Here is a 14,907-nt window from a genome sequence, read left to right as displayed (position 1 = left end):
ACGTTAGTATGGCACGCTTGTCAGAACTAACAAACCATCAGTAATACATTCTCATAACCAAGTCCGTACTTCATTCAGATGTCTTCCCCGCCGTCCTTTCCCTGTCTCAACAAATCCCATCCAGAATCCCACATATTTAGTCCTTAGGGTCCTCTTGGTTGTTTCTCAGACTTTCCTTTTTTTCCTATTTTGATGACTTCGACAGTTCGGAGGAGGACTGGTCAGGTATCTTGTAGAATGTCCCTCAATTGGATTTGTTTTTTTTTCCCCATAGACTGGGGTGATGGGTTTTAGGGAGGAAGACCAAATGACCTTCTCATGACACCGTATCACAGGTCCAGGCTATCGACATGACATCGCTGTTCACATTGACCTTGGTCACATGGTTCCATGTCTGTCAGGTTTCTCCAGAATAGTTTTTTCTCCTCCCCTTTCCATACTGCATTTTTTGGAAGAAAGTCGCTTGTGCATAGCACACTTAATGAGTTGGAACATCATTTTCCTTGAAAAAAAAAACAAAACAAAACCCTGACAAACTATAGTAAATTAGACTTGGGTATATGGCATTTTCTCAAAAACGAACAATTAGAATCTGTCACTTCAAGGGAAACAATTGACAGGATTTGTTGCCAATGGTACATTTTAGCTTATATTTTTTTTTTTTATAAAGGTTTTATTTATTTGACAGAGACACAGCCAGAGAAGGAACACAAGCAGGGGGAGTGGCAGAGGGAGAAGCAGGCTTCCCGCTGAGCAGGGAGCCCGATGGGGGGCTCGATCTCAGGACCCTGGGACCATGACCTGAGCCGAAGGCAGAGGCTTAACGACTGAGCCATCCAGGTGCCCCAAATTTTTGCTTTTAAGCAAAAAACAATTAGTATTTCAAAGCTTGAGTTTCCAACACTTCCCTGATGAAAGTTAACAAATGGGACTTTTCAATATATTTTTAATGAGATGTGTCAACAATCTGAAAGCAGCAAACTTGGTATACCAGTATTTCCAAGGGATCAATCCATGTTACAAAAGCCCGCATGGGAAAACGACGCCTTCAAAGTGCAAGAGGGGCCAATGGAGTTTAACAGTAATGAAAAGCTCGCTAATATGGTCTCAAATACCACACTGTAATTATTCTTTAAGAAATTACCCCTTGTGTTGGGGCGCCTGGGTGGCTCAGCCTGTTAAGCGTCTGCCTTCGGCTCAGGTCATAATCCCAGGGTCCTGGGATTGAGCCCGTCGGGCTCCCGGCTCTGCAGAGCTTGCATCTCCCTCTCCCTCTGCCTGACGCTCTACCCATCTGTACTATCTCTGTCAAATAAGTAATATCTTTAAAAAATATATTACCGGGGCGCCTGGGTGGCTCAGTTAGGCGGCTGCCTTCAGCTCAGGTCATGATCCCAGGGTCCTGGGATCGAGCCCCGCATCGGGCTCCATGCTCGGCGGAAGCCTGCTTCTCCCTCTCCCACTCCCCCTACACTGTCAAATAAATAAATCTTTAAAAAACTTGAGTTTTGGCGTTCCATCAAAGAATATCCACAATTCTGATAACAGTTCTTAAAGGGCCTTTCTTTTCCATGCACAGGAATGAAGCTGGATTCTCTCCATAGAATCCAACCAAAACCACATTATCACATTTAACACAACAGGTATGAGAATCTGGCTGTCCCCGAAAAAGCCAGAGATTTCGGGGATTTGAAAAAAGGTAGGCTCCTACTCTTCCAATTTTTGTTTCAGAGGGTTCTTTTCTTCATGAAGATGTTAACGCATAATGGGTTTGTTATATTTAAATAAAATTATATTTAAGTTTCCCAATTTTAATTCCTAAACATGGTAAATACCAGTAGATAAAACCCATTTAAACAAAAAGGGTCTTTCGGGTCCTTGATAATGATTTAGAATGTACAGGTGTCCTGAGACTAAAAAGGTTGTGGACGAGAGGCCTAGAGAGACAAGGATAACACAGAAAATCAGTAAAAGGAAACAAATACGCATAGGGAGCAATATAGACACATGCTTGTAACGTATAGATGCTTGGGATAAGCACACAAATATGTAATGAAATCGTCAGGACAGCCCCTACCAATGGAATCCTTTTAAATTTTACAACTGAAAATGCACACGGACATAGAGGTGCTGTGATAGCAAGCCAAATACCCGAAGTGACTAAGAATTTAGAATTGAAAACTTAAAAGCACAGTTCCATCTTATCAATTTACAGTCCCTGTCTTTTGACAAAATTACTGGATATTAAAAATGCACAACTAAATGCAATGTGGCATCCTGGATTGGATCCTGAAACCGTGACAACCAAGTAAACAGTCACTTAGCATACCTTTGTAAAACCTTTGCGACTTATCTATAAATATTCAAAAATAAGTGTTTATAATAAAGTGCAAAAAGTACTTGAGTGTTTGTGTCAAGCAATGTTGGGTTTTGAAATAACATTTTCCAACACGAATGACCTTTTGTTGGAAGATGCTGGGGGTTGGCGACTGCACAGGACAACTCTTAAATGGGCAGAGCTGTCCAGTGCTTTCATGACATCCATCATCCCGGCCTGGCTTCTGCCTTCTAAATGGTAATGGGGCTCCCTAAGCCAGTTAACAGCCAAAGTCCCCCCACAAATTTCCACAACAGCTGCCACCACAGCACATCACTGTTGAAGCAATGCATTCTGGTGGCTGTTTATCCAAGGAAAATTAAGAGTGACTAAGTAGAAAGACTTAAGATCTAGAATTAAATGCTTAAGGTTAAAATAAAAATCTTGTCACGCCTGGGTGGTTCAGTCGGTTAAGCGTCTGCATTCGGCTCAGGTCATGATCCCCCTGCTAGCGCTCTGGCAAAATCTTAAAAAACATTAGGTCTGTGTGTCACTTTTAACTCCCAGCTTTACTTTTCTGAATAACCAATCTGGTTGGCTAAGACAACTTGCCTGGCAGGTGGCTTGCTTTTGTGGTTTTCCCTCACTGGACAGTTAGGTCATTTAGAGTTGTCCAAGCCAGCTACCATCAATAAGCCTCAGCACCATCAGACTCAAGTGTAGTGAAAAACAAGGTTACAGATTAAATCCCTTGGTTGCACGGGACCCACTTCAAGCACCTAGCAGCCCCATGGGCCAGTGTGGCCACCTCTGCACAGTGTAGGCGCAAGAGGCACCATCACATGGACTAGCCCTGTGTGCCACATGGGCCTCCATACCTGGGCCTGACATCCGGAGGTACTTCAAGGTCAAGTTGAACCTTTTGCACAGCTATCACCAGTGGTGGAGACACACTGGCACAGGGGAGGCCACTGCAGCCTGACTGGACCAAGGAAGTCACATGGACACACAAAGTCACCACCATATCAAATTTATTATTCCAATGGCACTAATACAGCTGGAGGTGCTCACGGTGACACCGCACAAAGTTTCCTGCCTTCTAGCTTCTGTCCAAAGAGAAAGGTCTACCCGCTTGTTCCTTCCCCGTGGGGGGAAAATCCACTACGGGCCATTTACCCAAATAAACCTCTTAATGCATTATATATTTTTTTGGACATCTGAGTTTCTGAAATGGAAAAAAGTGTTGAGTGTCCCATCCCACCTCCCCCACCCCCACCGGCCAAATAAGTCCCTGTTGCCAGGGCATTTCTGTTGCCTCTGAAATCTTGAAATAAATATCGAAAGAAACGGCATCAAGTGTTCACGTTGAGTGATGGCACTGAGTGGGCCCCAGAACCTGTCAGGTGGAGCGTCCCCGTGGACAGTCTCGAGGTGTTATGGAGAATGCGAGAGCTTGTTGCTGTGGTCGATCGTCAGCCGGGTACAGGGGCTGTGCTGAGTCCCACCGGGGAGGTGGGCTGCAGGGGAGGGCTGCCTATAACTTGTCCAGGAAGTTGTCCAGGGCCGGGATGCCTTCCTTCAGGCCTTTGCGCTTGCGTGTTTCGGCCACCACCTGGCTGGGGCGGCTGGTGTTGTCGAAGGGATCCCCGGGCAGGATCTGCCAGTGGTCAAAAACGCACTGGGGAAAGGCCTGGCCGCCAGTGTTGGACCTCAGGTCAGCGGTGAAGCCTGTGGAGAGGGACAGGGCTCACTAGCAGGCTCAGGAGATGTGGTTCCCACTACTTCCACGGCCAAGCCTCAGAGGAGGGTGAGGACAATGCACACACGTCACAGAACCCGGGTCAACTCAAATTAGATCACATGTTAAACCTAACCCTGTATCTCACCCAAGTCTTGCTCAAAACCCAAAATTTGTTAAGGGAACCGTGCTGGCCATTCCTGGGCCGCTCTCTGCTCACCCATAGCATGAACCTAAGCTACAAAACCACTGCTCTGCTGGTCTTGACCTTAACATATCACCAAGTTACACATCCAAGGGTTTTCTTCCCCTACAAATTCACCATTTCGGGGATCTGCGTATTGAGCAGACCAATTCGTCCTCCACAACCCTGCTGCTCCCGCCGTCCAAACGGGCAGGGCCCAGGCCAGCACTTTGCAGATCCCATCCATGGCTCTCATCACCCCAGTCTAGGCCTTGCTAGAGACAAAGCCCAGATGTATCCTGGACCAGGTTTGCCTGTTAAGATGATTGGCTCTGCCCTGGAACCAACCAGCCACAGGCAGTGAGTGTCTGAGGGATGCACCGAGCTGGCACTTACCAAAGGACTCATTCACAGGCAGATAGGCCTTCACGACAAACATGGGGGTGCCGGCCACCTGGGACTCCTCAAACACATGACCCCGCTTCCTGTTCAGGACACCGTAGATGCCACCAACCACTTGTTCTGGACACTGTCAGGCAAGAATAGCTATTATAAGCAGCTATTGGACAAAACAGCACCAGTATAAAAGAAGAGGACCAGGCCTCCATACCTGAATCTCCACAAGGTAGATGGGCTCCATAAGCCGAGGCTGGGCAGTCAGCACACTAGCATAGAGGCAGCGCCGGGCAGTGGGGATGATCTGGCCCCCCCCACGGTGGATAGCATCCGCATGCAGGGTCACGTCGTGGACATCAAAGCGCACACCACGCATATTCTCTTCGCACAGAGCCCCCTGCAGAAGGAGCCAGAGACCACCATCAATGTCCTGCGACTACTCCAGCCCCTCCTTCCAGGACAGATCACATAGCTCTACACCAACACCTCCGGGTCTCCACCTAGACTGACCTGCTGCATCCTGCCCAGCTCAGCCTCCCTAGGACTCCCTTCCCAGAAGGCAAGACCAGAACCCCACTGCGCCCACAGGGAACCAAGTACAAGTGACCCCAAGATCCCCCAATAGGTTGTGAGCCTCCCTGGCCTGTTTGAAAACAGACAGCTAGCTGATCCATCATCAGCTGGACACCGAGTGGTCCCCTCACCTCTTTGGTGGCCCACTGGAAGCCAGCTACCACGCTATCCTTGATCTCGTTGAGGTACTGCACACCCTTGGTGATGTCAGTGAGGACATTGGGGCCAGTGCCGTCGGGCCCAAAGCACCAGATCTTGCGAGCCTCAGCCACATCCCACTCATACTTCTCGGCCAGATAGCGGGCCCGCTGCTTCAGCTCCTGGCGGGCGGACACCTCGCCCTTGTCAATGTCCTCGGCCAGGCCGTCAGGGAAGGGCCGAGCCTTCATGTACAGCCGGTTGTGCTTGTTGGGGGACTTGGACAGGCAAAGCACATTTGACTCCTCACTGACAGTCTCACGATAGGAGACTACGGGGTCAGATTTCTGCAAAGGAAACGTGAAGGTCAGGCCAGGCAGTGACTTTCCAAGAAAACATCTACAGGGTCTTCCTGATCAGACTCATGGCGTAGCATCATACACAAACGCCAAGCCCAGCTCCTTGCAAACGCAGATGAAAACTAGGGCACCCAACAGCCAGACCTTAGGCTAGCTATAGAAACCTAAATGATCTGCAATCTTCAGAAACTTGTTAAAATTTCTTAGCATCTGCAAAGCAGCAGACCTTTCACACTGCAACCTCGAAAGTTTTGAACACATTTGGAAAGTGTTTCCTGATAGCACATTTTATCTGTTTCCTAGTAACAGATTTTATCCAACAAATGCATAAAGAAAAACAGCAAACCCTTGACTATGCAGTCTCTCCTCAGGCCTCCAGCCACCTGAGCCCGGAGCCAGGCCTCACCTTGATGGGAATGCACGCATGGTCCTCCTCCAGGTCTTTCAGACAGATCTCCAGGTGCAGCTCCCCAGCCCCTGCGATGATGTGCTCCCCGGACTCCTCAATGATGCACTGCAAGGGGCCAAGACTTAGACCCTGCGCACTGACCCCAAGACATTCAGGGATCCCCAGAAATTCTAGGGAATGGGTGGAAAGCAGGCTCCCCCCAGGCTTCCCTACAATTGGAGAAGGTAAGACTCCACAAAAAGGGGGATGTGGGGTAACTCAGGGCTCACAAAAGGCAGCTAACAGCTCTCACGTGTTTTTTTTTTTTTTTGCTGGTTCTCAGCATTACCTCCCAAAGCAATCTGCAGTACAAACAGGCCGTAAAAACCTAACGTTATGAAAAAGAACCGAATGATTTCTGGGCAAGAACTTCCCCTTGTCGCACAGCTATTCTGCCAGGAAAAGGGTGTGCTCAGCACACATCGGACTTCCCAATATCCGAATATCCCCAACTCTAGAAGCCCCCCATAGACCACAAACTAACCACTCCTGCAGAGTGTTCCCTCCTGTCAGGGCACCACCCACCTGCACCATAGGGTCCGACTTGGCCAGCCGTTTCAGACCCTCCACTAGTTTGGGAAGGTCAGCTGGATTCTTGGCCTCCACAGCGACCCGGACGACAGGGCTCACGCTGAATTTCATCACCCGCATGTTGTGGGCATGCTCAAAGGTAGTGATGGTGCCAGTCTTCACCAGGAACTGGTCCACGCCCACCAGACCCACAATGTTCCCACAAGGCACATCTTCAATGGGCTCCACGTAACGGCCCATCATCAGGATTGTCCTGGGGGAGATGGAACAAGCATTAACACACCAAATCCCCAAATGGCCAAAAAAAGACTCCTTCCTTCTGGAACCTGGGGCTGTCCTGCCTGCCTGAAACGGTAGCGTGAACCCACCCCTAGAGCTTCAGGCCCTGACTTTACCTTGCAACCCAGGTTCCTGTGACAAGGAGTCCCAGCTCTTGCACACCAAAGTCGAAATTTACCTGCTCATTCCTGCTTCCCCTGTGGGGTTCCACACCCAACTCAGGGCTTATTGGGAGTGTCACAGGAACCTGAGGGCCCCCAGGAGCCAGGCTGGGTATGTGTGTGAGTAGGGTCAGTCTTTCCCCCACCTGGAGTAGACACTACCACTACCACAACCCCTCTGGAGTCCCCGCTGGCTCTCTAGGGACCTGACAGAACTATCACTGCCAGCACCTCGAGCTTAGGGACATGCGTGTCCAAGTCCAAACTAGGGCTCGGACCACTGCTTTCAGGCCATGTCTCATCCAAACAAGTCCCTCCTTCACCTTAACAGTTCCCTTCACCCTCTTTGGGCCACACTCCCTGTGGGGGAGAGGTGGGGAGTGGGGTGGTATACGGACCAGCCCAGCACATACCCAGGAGCTGCTGAGCACCTTACCTCTGGATGGGTTTCAGGTAGAGGTCCTCCTTCTTCCCAGGGGTGTAGTTGGGGCCCATGATCCTGACCTTCAAGCCAGTGGACACCAGCCCAGAGAACACACGACCGAAAGCGTAGAACCGACCTTTGTCGGAGGTTGGCACCATTTTGGAAATGTACATCATGAGGGGACCTTTGGGATCACAGCTTTTAATGCCTGAAAAAAGAAAAATCCCCAAAAGAGAACATGTGATTTCCTCGCAGCTCACCCTTACAGAACCGTGACCCAGAACTTAGCAATAAGCGCCTTCCAACCACTGCCGCAGACCGCTCTTGGGGGTCTGCCCAGCACTCTAGAGCCAGGGCACAAATGAACCTCACATACCCATCGCTGCCTCGTCGTCTGGGGGCCCCTCATACAAGAGCTCACAGCGGTATTTTTGGGCCGTCACAGGAGAAGGCAGATGGATGGTGATCATCTGCAACAAAGCGTCCCCGGCTGGTAGCCAGCGGCGCATCACAGCCTACAGAAGGAGACGGAAAGCTCAGGCAAGACCGACGGCCCTCAAACCCCCCCTGCTCAAAGTGATAGTAAGATGCGCTTAAGATTCTGAGCTGCTCCTCCCAGGGGGACCAACACCCCAGGTCTCCTGAACGCCCGCTGGCGGATGGGGCTGTGACTGGCGAAGCTTCCGACAAAGAGCCACTGTCGCACCAGAGGGCAGGGCCAGCAGTACACCACCACAGGGCCCACCCACCCTCACCTTTAGAAGTGGTTTGCCTTCTTTGTCTTTGTCTTCGCTGTCCAGCTTGATATCCAGTTTCTCTATAAGCTTTGCCGTCTCCTCTTTCTTAAAATTCATGATGGCGTCAAACACCTAACGAGTCACAAAAATAGCACGGTAGGTTTGGGAAGGTAATGGGAAGCCTGTGACTGCTTCCTCCCCAACAATCCTAAACCATGGGCAAAGCAAGGGCAGTGCTACAAAATTCCCTTAACAGCACAGCGCCAAGGGCCTCGAAAGACCAAGTCTTGGGAAAAACGGAACAGGTTGTCACAAAACACAAATCTGTTCTGACACCTAGACCACAAACGTTCTAATTCACACTTAAAACTTGCTAGCAAAGCCATCTTTAGCCTCCTCTCCCCACCACCAAACCCCCAGCCAGGGAGGCACACTCCCCTGCACCCAGGAATCTCAGCAGCTAGCTTGTCAGAGTGGAGCCCTGGAGGCTGAACCTCCACCGCTCTTACCTCCCCCTCCCCCAGCACCCACCTTTCAACCCAGCTCTGCCTAACCACAGGAGATCAGGTTGACAGGTCCTCCGGGAGCCACCAGGCCCAAAGACAGAGCCCAGCAGATGCACATCCACGATGTACTCGTCAGCTCACCTTGAAAATAGGGTCCAAGATGAGCTGGCAGAACGTCCGTGGTAGCTTCTTGCCATCAGGGCTGGTGGCTGACTTGCTGAATTTGCCGTTGGCTGGATCAAAGTACCTGGCACAGAAGTATTCACCCACTCAACTACGGTAGTAGGAGAATGAGGGGAGACCCATATGGGCCGAGGAAACCATGCTGAGCAGGAAGAGCCTATGGACGTTTGGTGGTCCCCAGCCCCGTCCCCACCACTTGCCAGTGGATCCCCGCCCAGGGAGTACTGCAGAGCACGCCTGCACCTCCCTTATAGTGCTCACCGGTCACCCCACAGCTTCTTCATCATGTCCTCCACTTTCTTGGCCCGCTCAGCAGGCCCCAGCTGGCCCTCGCCCTTGGCAGCAAATTTGGCCACATACATCTCTGCAAACTGCTTCAAGGTAAAGGCCCAACCGTGGAGTCCAGACCCAAAGCCGACAGTCCCAAGTACAGGGTCGATCTGCAAGGGGAGAAAATGCTATGAGTGCAAACAGTTGAATAAAAAGCACGAAGTCCCTGGGTACTGTGGGCCTCAGACGTCAGATTTCTTCAGTAGCCCTCAGGTCAAAGTGAAGAAATTTTAGTCATCATTTTTAAGGCCCAACTCTGCTCCATTCCCTCTGGCAGCAGGGTGCGCACACGCTAACCCCTAAAGCACTGTCAGCGGGCAGAACCATCCACTAGCCTGCAGCTCCCCCAAAACCGCTAAGTGAAACCAGCTTTAAAAATGGCCCAGCTCGGGACGCCTGGGTGGCTCAGATGATTAAGCGTCTGCCTTTGGCTCAGGTAATGATCCCAGGGTCCTGGGATTGAGCCCCGCCATCAGGAAGCCTGCTTCTCCCTCTCCCACTCCCCGTGTTCCCTCTCTTGCCGAGTATCTGTCAAATAAACAAAACCTTTAAAAAATAAATAAATACAACGGCCCAGCACCCTTGTCACCTCAACATTCCTGGCAAACCCGCTTTCAGAATTACCAAGAGTCCCCAAGAGACCCTAGACTCACAATAGTCCCCAGGGCCAGCACCCTAACACCAAGAAAGGTCACATCTCTTCCAGTATGAGCAAGAATTGAGTCTCCCCATAGGGAGACACGGAATAAAGTTCTAGGAACACAGGAGCAAAATAGCAAGCTGGCCAAGACCCTCAACTTCAGCAGGCAAATGACCTACCATGATGTTGCCCATGGGTCCACTCTCGCCCTCCCCATAAGTGGAAATGATGACATTGACATTCTCCACGATGCGCTGGAAAGTCTGGTAGAGCTCCTCAGGCTCCAGCTGCAGCTCCAGCAGAGCCCGGTCCATCTTGTTCATCATCAGCACAGGCTTGATCCGCTCAGCAATGGCCTGCCGCAGCACTGTCTCTGTCTGCACGCACACACCTGGGGATAGGCATCTCCATCAGTGCGGGGCGGTGGGCGGGGGGGGGGGGGGGCAGGGAGAGACAGCCCCAGGATCCTAACCACATGTACGGGTACCTACTGCTTACCAGACACACAGTCCACCACCACCAAGGCACCGTCGGTGACACGGAGGGCGGCAGTCACCTCCGAGGAGAAGTCCACGTGCCCGGGGGAATCAATGAGGTTGATTAGAAAGCCAGAGCCATCCTTGCTCTGCTTGATAAAGTTCAAATCGTTCTCCGAGAGCTCATAGAAGAGAGAGATAGCCCTGAGAAGATTGGAGCAAGTTGGGTGGATGGAAGCCACATCTCCATTGCCTTACCCGTAACACCTGCAGTAAACCTAGATTCCTGCCTTTTAAACCCTCTCAGTGAGGTTATTTCCTTTCCTTGCTAATTATTCCCCCTTCAAACAGGATTCAGACTTCCCACACAAAAGCCAACCCACCCAAGAAGCTTTGCCCTCACCCAGGGAGGCCCACCTCCCTAGTAGTACCAGCTGCAAAAAGCAGCTCCTCGTGGGACGCCTGGGTGGCTCAGTCGTTAAGTGTCTGCCTTCAGCTCAGGTCATGATCCCAGGTCCTGGGATCGAGCCCTCCATTGGGCTCCCTGCTCAGGGGGAAGCCTGCTTCTCCCTCTCCCACTCCCCCTGCTTGTATTCCCTCTCACTGTGTTTCTGTCAAATAAACATCTTAAAAAAAGAAAAAAAAAAACTCGGAGCCCATCTGTCCAGCCCCCTCGTTCTGGCTACTCCCAGGCTCAACACACCTGATTCTAAATATTTACCAGGTGACAAAATAAAACCTAAAAACCTCAGACTACCCCCAACTGAAATCTCAAAACAAACGACCCAGAAAAACCTCACAAAACTACCAACTAAAAATAAGCGGCAGCTACAATCACTGCTTCAGGTGCTCACCCTGTCAACACCTACAACCAAGAAAATTGTCACTGGGAGGGCCACATACAGGTCAGGGTATTTGACAGCACCCTGATGCCAGCGGCAATACCCCCAGACCTCTCCACGGTGCCAACAACCCTGTATCCCCGAAACGGGGAAGCCACTGGGTTAACCCCCTTCCTCTCCAAGGCTCCCCAGGCCCCAATACCAAGCATCACTGTTCCTCACCGGCTGGCTGCACCTCCCCCCCCCCGACTGGACCTCATTCCTCCTCCCAGTTCAAAAACTCAGCCCCCCAAGGTGCTCAAATCATCTCCCCAGCAGCCCCAGGAACGTGGTACTGCCTGCTGTCTGGCTTCCCCACACGTCCCAGACCTGGGTGACACCTCCACTCCCGCTCTCCCCAGGACGCCAGCGCTTGCTCACGTTGACTTGATGGTGATGCAACGCTCCTGCTCGTCCTTCCGGGTGTCAGTGAAGCGGGTCTCCCCAGCGCGGGCAGAGGCGATGATGCCGGCCTTGCACACCAGCGAGTCCGTCAGCGTGGACTTGCCGTGGTCCACGTGGGCGATGACGGACATGTTTCGGATGTTGGCCTTCTTGTCCATGATGGCCCGGATCTGGTCTACTGTGAAGTTCACCTGGACAGCGGGAGGGGAGGCTCAGGGCAGCCCGGACGGCCTTGGGACTTGGATCGATAGATTGCCAAGGCCCCAGCCAGGAGCGGGCCCGCGCTGTGACAGCCCCAACCCCCCTCTGCGCTCCACCCGGTGGCAGACACCCCCTTAAAAATGCCACTTGTCCCATCTCCGGGAAGCCCGCTTCTACCTGTCACCGAGACGCGGCGACCCAGATGAGGGCTGGGGACCAAGTGTCGGGAGTGACACCAGATTTCCGACGGAACGCGCACGTCGGAGGCCCTGCCAGCCCAGTCACGACTGTGGGGGGAGGGGGGAGGCGGCTCCCCCCAAAAAACCCATCCCCGCCACTGGATTCTCCCCGACTTCCCCCGAGGGAGGGCCGTCTGTGCAATCCAAGGTCACCCCTCTACCCGGGGGTCAGCCGGGGCCAGCGGCGGGGGCAGGGAGCACGCGCTGCCCCCACGGGCGCCAGCCTCCATCTGCGGGCTCCGTGGTCAGCTGTCCGCAGGCCAGACGCGCAGGGAAGGCAGCAGGCGGGAGGGGGGAAGCCTTTCCCCGGCGAGCCCACCCCCTGCCACCCACCGCAGCCGACGGAAAACCAAGCCCGGCTCGCGCCCCGCGGGTTATATAAGGCGGCTCGCCCTCGCCCCGCTCCCCACACGGCGCCCGCCATTACAGCGTCTGCCACATCATCATAACCGCCCCCCCCCCGCCCCGCCTCTGCCCCAGCTCCGGCCCGGGGTCCCGCGAGGCGCCGGCGCCCCCGGAAGCGGGGCAGAGGCTCGGCGGACGGCGCGACGCGCAGACATGGCGGCGGCCGCTTCCTCACCCCCGAGCCCGCCGGTGCCGCCATGTCTCCTCCAGGTCCGGGCAGCTCCAGCGCTCCAGACTCGGGAGCGCCGGTCCCGCAGGGTCCCCGCCGCCCACCCAGGCCACCAGCCGGTCGGCGCTGCTCACCATGGTGGCGGATGGCGGCGGATTCTCCCAGGCAGATCCGAGCGAGGCGAGTCGCGCCGAGGATGGCGGCGACGACGGCGGAAGAGAACGTTGACGTCAGCACCCGAGCTTTTATAGGCAGAAGCCGGTTGGGAGGGTCATCTGACCGCGCTGCGGGGGCGGGGCGAGAAGTAACGCCCCGCGCAGGCGCAAGGGAGGGAATCCTCCTGTTAACCCTTCAGGCGATGGTGGGACTGCGGGATTTCCCGGGGGCGGTGGGTGGTCGACCCCAGAGCTGGGTGCACGCCTCCGGAATGTAATACTCTGGTGTCTGGGGCGGAAAGCGCCGTTTTAGGTGAGAATATTAATCGTGGCGGCTATATCCTCTTGCACAATGCCAAACACTTCTGTGAAAAGTACTTTACAATGGGAAAAGGGTCTGTGGATTGTACCACAGCCAACTTTCTGGTTTTGCTATTATGTAAGATGAAACCACTGGGGGAAGGTGGAGTGAGGATCCTCGAGACCTCTCTGTACCATTTTTGCAACTATCTGCCTTATAATTATTGCAAGATAAAAACCTTTTTTGAAAGCAGGTATTAATCACTCATTAATCCCAGAAAGATAGATTGATCATCTACTGTACCAGGAATTGCTTGCTGTAAGTGTAGTTGCTATAACAACAAACAAAACACCTTACTATCTCCCCCACTCTACCTGTTCTTACACTAGGTACTTGGATTTTTCTGTGCATCAGTTTCTTCACCTGTAAAATGGAGTAATCAGTACTACCTCACTGGGTGAGAGTAAGATTAACTGAAAACATTCAAAGAGATTAGCTCTGCGCCTGACACAGCACTCAATACACGTCAGCTATTTTAATTAGCTATCACTGCTATTAACACAACACTTATTTAAGGGACATGGTTTGCCATGTCTCAGGCACGGGGCTCAGCGCTTTCCAGGTGCAATCTCATTTTCTATTTCATTTCCTCTCTAGCCGGAGGTTCACAAGTCTATTTTGCATTCGTGTCCTAATCTGACCCTAACCAACTATTGTATCTCAGATCTTTGGCTTGAGGGAACAAACTGGCATTCCATTCAGCATTTTTATTCTTTATAAAGAGCGAAGCTCAATGCTTCATACATAGTAGACTCTTAGGACGTCTTTCTTGTATCATCCATGAATGATATTTTTATTAGCACAAAAGAAAAAAACCCTAAGGTAAATCTTCCCCTACACTCAGGCTGTCAGAAGGAGAGGGACTGCATTGCTCTCCCTGCCCCACCTCTCCTGCTGGGAGAAGGGGAGATGTGCATCTGCAAAAAGCAATGCAAGTTGGAATCTGAACTCTAAGCCTGTGCACTCCTCGTTCCCACAAATGCTTTGCACATTTTGCTTTGTAAAGCACTGTCCAGCCCTGATAGCATTTACACTGGGGGTTAATTTGGGGGCTTTATTTTTTTTTTAAAGATTTTATTTATTTACTTGAGAGAGAGAGAGAGAGAGCAGGGTCAGAGGGAGAAGCAGACTCCCCACTGAGCAGGGAGTCCGATGTGGGACTCGATCCCGGGACTCCAGGATCATGACCTGAGCCAAAGGCAGTCGCTTAACCAACTGAGCCACCCAGGCGCCCAGTTTGGGGGCTTTAAACACCTATATCTGTGTTCATGACACGTTTGATGTTAATTTTTACAAGGCAAATCTATGAGCCATTTGAAGGACATGGGTTTTTTGGGTTGTTTCTTTTTTAAGATTTTATTTATTTATTTGACAGAAAGAGGTGGGGGAAGAGAGAGCACAAGCAGGGGGAGCAGCAGAGGAAGAGGGAGAAGCAGTCTCTCCACTTGCTGCAGGGCTCAATCCCAGGACCCTGAGATCATGACCTGAGCTGAAAAGGCAGACGCTTGACCAACTGAGCCACCCAGGGGCCCCTGAAAGACACATTTTCAGCATATGGGTATCCAGTTTCCCATTCTTAATAAATTTTAATCTTTAAGTGTATTGAGCTCCCACTGTGTACTGAGCTCCATATCAGGCACTTCCCAGCACTTCCTTGCAAATTGGGGCATT

General features: G+C 52.0%; 1 protein-coding gene and 1 non-coding gene across 2 annotated transcripts; both read right to left on the bottom strand.

The window, feature by feature from the left end:
* Positions 1-3,331: 3,331 nt before the first annotated feature.
* On the bottom strand, positions 3,332-12,995 carry EEF2 (eukaryotic translation elongation factor 2). Its single transcript, XM_025861501.2, has 15 exons — positions 12,855-12,995; positions 11,683-11,897; positions 10,443-10,624; positions 10,124-10,335; positions 9,236-9,414; positions 8,933-9,038; positions 8,304-8,417; positions 7,925-8,063; positions 7,561-7,756; positions 6,679-6,937; positions 6,112-6,219; positions 5,340-5,693; positions 4,850-5,032; positions 4,636-4,768; positions 3,332-4,045 (listed from the first exon to the last, which is right to left on the bottom strand). The coding sequence occupies exons 1-15, from the start codon at positions 12,855-12,857 to the stop codon at positions 3,852-3,854; spliced, it is 2,577 nt and encodes an 858-aa protein (XP_025717286.1). The 5' UTR covers positions 12,858-12,995; the 3' UTR covers positions 3,332-3,851.
* On the bottom strand, positions 9,485-9,549 carry LOC112815482 (small nucleolar RNA SNORD37). Its single transcript, XR_003205994.1, has one exon. It is a non-coding gene; the product is annotated as a small nucleolar RNA SNORD37 (small nucleolar RNA).
* Positions 12,996-14,907: the final 1,912 nt, after the last annotated feature.

This window comes from Callorhinus ursinus, unplaced genomic scaffold (assembly GCF_003265705.2).
Source record: "Callorhinus ursinus isolate GAN/ISIS: 27379988/994484 unplaced genomic scaffold, GSC_fseal_2.0 scaffold77, whole genome shotgun sequence".
Lineage (NCBI taxonomy): Eukaryota > Metazoa > Chordata > Mammalia > Carnivora > Otariidae > Callorhinus > Callorhinus ursinus.
Note: the sequence above shows the minus strand (reverse complement) of the source record. Positions and strands in the feature narration are given on the sequence as shown.